This window comes from Cynocephalus volans, chromosome 10, assembly GCF_027409185.1.
Source record: "Cynocephalus volans isolate mCynVol1 chromosome 10, mCynVol1.pri, whole genome shotgun sequence".
NCBI classification, from domain to species: Eukaryota; Metazoa; Chordata; class Mammalia; order Dermoptera; family Cynocephalidae; genus Cynocephalus; species Cynocephalus volans.
Window position 1 is genome coordinate 30319581 of NC_084469.1, and position 4689 is coordinate 30324269.

Sequence of the window (4689 nt, forward strand, 5' to 3'; positions counted from 1 at the left end):
GGAATAAGTTCTAGTGTTCTGTTACCCAGTAGGGTGACTTTAGTTAACAATAATATATGGTATATTTCAAAATAGCAAGAAGAGAGGATTTTGAATGTTATGACAACAAAGAAATGATAAACAACTGAGGTGATGAATATGCCAATTACCCTAATTTTATTATTATACATTGTGTGCATGTACAGAAACATCACACCACTATACCCCATAAATCTGTAAAATTGTGACAATTATAAATAAGTAAATACATTTTTAAAAAAAGAAATGATAGCACTTTTAAATATATACATTTACATATGAGTCTGGGGCCAAAATAAAGGTGGCATGAAAGTTTAAGAACAAAAGGAAAACACTAGTGTATATGTTCCTTTTATAAACATACTATTAGTTATTCAGTAAACTTGTGAGAAATGTCAGAGATCAGAGATTCAGAAACAAAAAATGTGACAAGATTAGCTATAAGAGAAGTGATAATACTTCTACAAAGTCTCTTTATGGAATACATAAATAAAATTTGAGGTCCCTCAACTTTTTTACATTATTACTGCTTAGAATTAGAATACGTTTCTCCGCCAAATTTTACTTAGGGCTTTCCTCAGTGCAACTTTGACATCCTTATTCCTCAAACTGTAAATCAGGGGATTGAGCATGGGCCCCACATTAGTATAGAAAACAGAAAAAACTTTCCCCTGGTCCAGTGTATCAGGAGAAGAACATTTAAAATACGTGAATGCAGCTGACCCAAAGAAAAGAGAAAGAGCAATGATGTGAGAGCTACAAGTACTGAAGGCTTTTGATCTTCCTTGAGTGGATTTGACATGAAGAATGCTAGTGAAGATGCAAATGTAAGAAATTAGGATGGTAAAACTGGGTACTATGATATTAATACCCACAACAATAAGAACTACAACCTTGTTGATGTGGGTACTGGTGCAAGAAAGTTGGAGGAGGGGGGGTATGTCACACACGTAATGGTTGATGATGTTGGCATTGCAGAAGGTTAGTCTAAGCATGCACCCTGTGTGGGCAGTGGCTCCACCAAATCCCATCACATATGCAGCAAAAGACAGCACAGAACAGACCTGAGGGGACATGGTGACCTTATACAACAATGGATTACAGATGGCCACATAGCGATCATAGGCCATTGAGGTCAACATATAGCATTCAGAGATGACAAAGAAGAGAAAGAAAAACAGCTGAGTCATGCACCTGCCATAGGAGATGATATTCTTCTTTGATACAAAGTTCATCAGCATTTTGGGAGTGAAAACAGAAGAGTAACAAAAATCAATGAAGGAGAGGTTGAAGAGAAAATAGTACATGGGGGTGTGGAGATGAGAATTTAGACTAATAAGAGTGATCAAGCCAAGGTTGCCCACTATAGTAACAAGGTAGATCATTACAAAGAGGCAAAGAAGGGGCTGCTGGAGCTCTGGACGATCTGTTAATCCAGCAAAAATAAATTCAGTCACTAAGGAGTCGTTTCTAGCCAGCATTCTCATCTCCAAAAGTCTGTGGGGACAGAAGAAAATTCCGTTAATAGAGAACTCAGCTCTCTGCTTACAAACTCTCATCCATGAAAATGGGACTTGGACTGGCAGAATTCATGTAAGTTTTCCTTTGTTTCATGAGGTTTGAATGCCACAACCACTCCTCAACATTTCAGTCACTCTGTCTTTTGTCTGCATGTGCTGAATGTGATAATTTTTTCTGTCCTTACTAGAAGATAGGTGGAATAGCTGGGTACAAATCTACCTGCTGATGAGCTTGGGGTGCAGAGAATATCTCCCATCTCTCCATTTCATTCATCTGGCCCTTCAATTCCTAGTTTCTACTCATACTTCCACTCTTTTACTAGACACCTCAGTTCCCCTGTGATAACCATCAAGTGAGAGAGTGTTCCTTTAGGGCAGAGACCATACTAACATTCTGCTTCCTAAAGGGAGTCCCTCTTAGTGTATAGGGTTTCCAGATCTTACTACAAGAATTCATGAAGTCAACAATTGATAACAGGTATTGAGTAGACCCTTGGTAGCCTAAGATTTATTATTACCATATACCCAGTGTTCTAGACATTTCTTCTCTATTCCATCCTAGCTAGACACAGGATGAAGAAAGGAAGGTGAATGTGCCTTCACAGGTCTTTGTATGAAAGTATGAGGAAGGAATATAATTAATTTGGGTGCTGGTTATATAGTTGTTAAGTTTGTAAAAATTTACCAAACTGTACTCATATTCTTATGACATGTAAACTCTTATACATATATACACACACACATATATATATGTTACACATCAATAATTTTTTTTTAAGAAAGAGACAGACCTTCTGTCTTCCCCCTGATGTCACTGCTGTGTTCTGGGTGTGTCACCAGGAGTTGCTGTAGCTGTCTTGCCACTGGACTGAGGATGAAGCCAACACAGAAAGGATGAGATGAAATGAAGGCAGTAGAGTCAGAGCCCCATACTGCTGAGTTTCTTGTTATTCAATATAATACTTTCTCACATTTTTCATCAACATACAGAGTGAAAGAGAAAAATAGAAATTTGATTAACTCACCCTCCTTCCACTTAGAAAACTCTGTGTTTCACCTCCACTGCCTGGAGGAAGAACAGGCTTGGAGATATCAGAGCTGATCAGATGTAGTCACATAATCTTCTCCCTTGACTGGCAAAACATCATAGCCTAGATTTCACAATCTGAATGTTTCAGGAGTCATTCTGAAGTGTAGATCGAACTTTCAGTTATAAATTTGTCATAAGGGTGTGAAGGAAAACCAGAGACTTGACATCCAAGAGAGCACATGGCACTTGCTTAAGTCTTATAATTCTTTTGGACCTGATTAGGAATCCAGGTCTCCTCAAGGACCTCCCCATAGTGATAAACAGTGCAGGAAAAAAATAATGGTGTCTGTGTTGACACCCAAATTAGTGAGAGTAGATGTGAACTTCCCCTCCGGGATTATACAGTCCCCAAGGGACTGGAGAAAGGAGCCTCACTGTGATTCATAAAGATGTAAACAAAATTAATGTCATTGAAATTTTCACTAATTATAATTCTAGGAAGTATATTAGCATCAATAAGAATTTATGTATAATTTCATAAAGTTGATTTGTTATGCTCATTTTTCATATTCAGAGCCCTTTAAATAATCAGTATTTAATTTTTTAATTTTTATTATTTTAAATTTTATTTTGTCAATATACATTGCGGTTGATTATTGTTGCCCCTTACCAAAACCTCCCTACCTCCTCCCTCCCCCCCAACAATGTCCTTTCTGTTTGCTTGTCGTATCAACTTCAAGTAGTTGTAGTTGTTATATCTTCTTCCCACCCCCACCCAGGTTTTTTTTTTTGTGTGTGTGTGTGTGTGTGTGTGTGTGTGTGTGTGTGAATTTATATATTAATTTTTAGCTCCCGCCAATAAGTGAGAACATGTGGTATTTCTCTTTCTGTGCCTGACTTGTTTCACTTAATATAATTCTTTCAAGGTCCATCCATGTTGTTGCAAATGGCAGTATTTCATTCGTTTTTATAGCTGAGTAGTATTCCATTGTGTAGATGTACCACATTTTCTGTATCCACTCATCTGATGATGGATATTTGGCCTGGTTCCAACTCTTGGCTATTGTAAAGAGTGCTGCGGTGAACATTGGGGAACAGGTATACCTTCGACTTGATGATTTCCATTCCTCTGGGTATATTCCCAGCAGTGGGATAGCTGGGTCATATGGTAGATCTATCTGCAATTGTTGGAGGAACCTCCATACCATTTTCCATAGAGGCTGCCCCATTTTGCAGTCCCACCAACAATGTATGAGAGTTCCTTTTTCTCCGCAACCTTGCCAGCATTTATCGTTCAGAGTCTTTTGGATTTTAACCATCCTAACTGGGGTGAGATGGTATCTCAGTGTGGTTTTGATTTGCATTTCCCGGATGCTGAGTGATGTTGAGCATTTTTTCATATGTCTGTTGGCCATTTGTATATCTTCCTTAGAGAAATGCCTACTTAGCTCTTTTGCCCATTTTTTAATTGGGTTGCTTGTTTTTTTCAAGTTGTTTGAGATCCTTATATATTCTGAATATTAATCCTTTGTCAGATATATATTTTGCAAATATTTTCTCCCACTCTGTTGGTTGTCTTTTAACTCTGTTAATTGTTTCTTTTGCTGTGCAGAAGCTTTTTAGTTTGATATAATCCCATTTGTTCATTTTCCCTTTGGTTGCCCGTGCTTTTGGGGTCGTATTCATGAAGTCTCTGTCCAGTCCTATTTCCTGAAGTGTTTCTCCTATGTTTTCTTTAAGAAGTTTTATTGTTTCAGGGTGCATATTTAAATCCTTAATCCATTTTGAGTTGATTTTAGTATATGGTGAGAGGTATGGGTCTAGTTTCATTCTCCTGCATATGGATATCCAGTTTTCCCAGCACCATTTGCTGAAGAGGCAGTCCCTTCCTCAGTGAATAGGCTTGGTGCCTTTGTCAAAGATCAGATGGCAGTAAGTGTGTGGGTTGATTTCTGGATTCTCTATTCTATTCCATTGATCAGTGTGTCTGTTTTTATGCCAGTACCATATTGTTTTGGTTATTATACCTTTGTAGTGTAGCTTAAAGTCGGGTAGTGTTATGCCTCCAGCTTTATATTTTTTTGCTCAGCATTGCTTTGGCGATGCGTGGTCTTTTATTAT

General features: G+C 37.9%; 1 protein-coding gene across 1 annotated transcript; it reads right to left on the reverse strand.

Annotated features, from left to right (window-relative positions):
* Positions 1 to 554: 554 nt before the first annotated feature.
* LOC134387239 (olfactory receptor 8B3-like) lies at positions 555 to 1511 on the reverse strand. The gene has a single exon (XM_063109661.1). The coding sequence runs from the start codon at positions 1503 to 1505 to the stop codon at positions 555 to 557; it is 951 nt and encodes a 316-aa protein (XP_062965731.1). The 5' UTR covers positions 1506 to 1511.
* Between the last annotated feature and the right edge of the window lie 3178 nt (positions 1512 to 4689).

Coding starts and splice junctions, on each gene's coding strand:
- LOC134387239 (XM_063109661.1), bottom strand. CDS start 1,505: ATGAGAATGCTGGCTAGAAACGACTCCTTAGTGACTGAATTTATTTTT.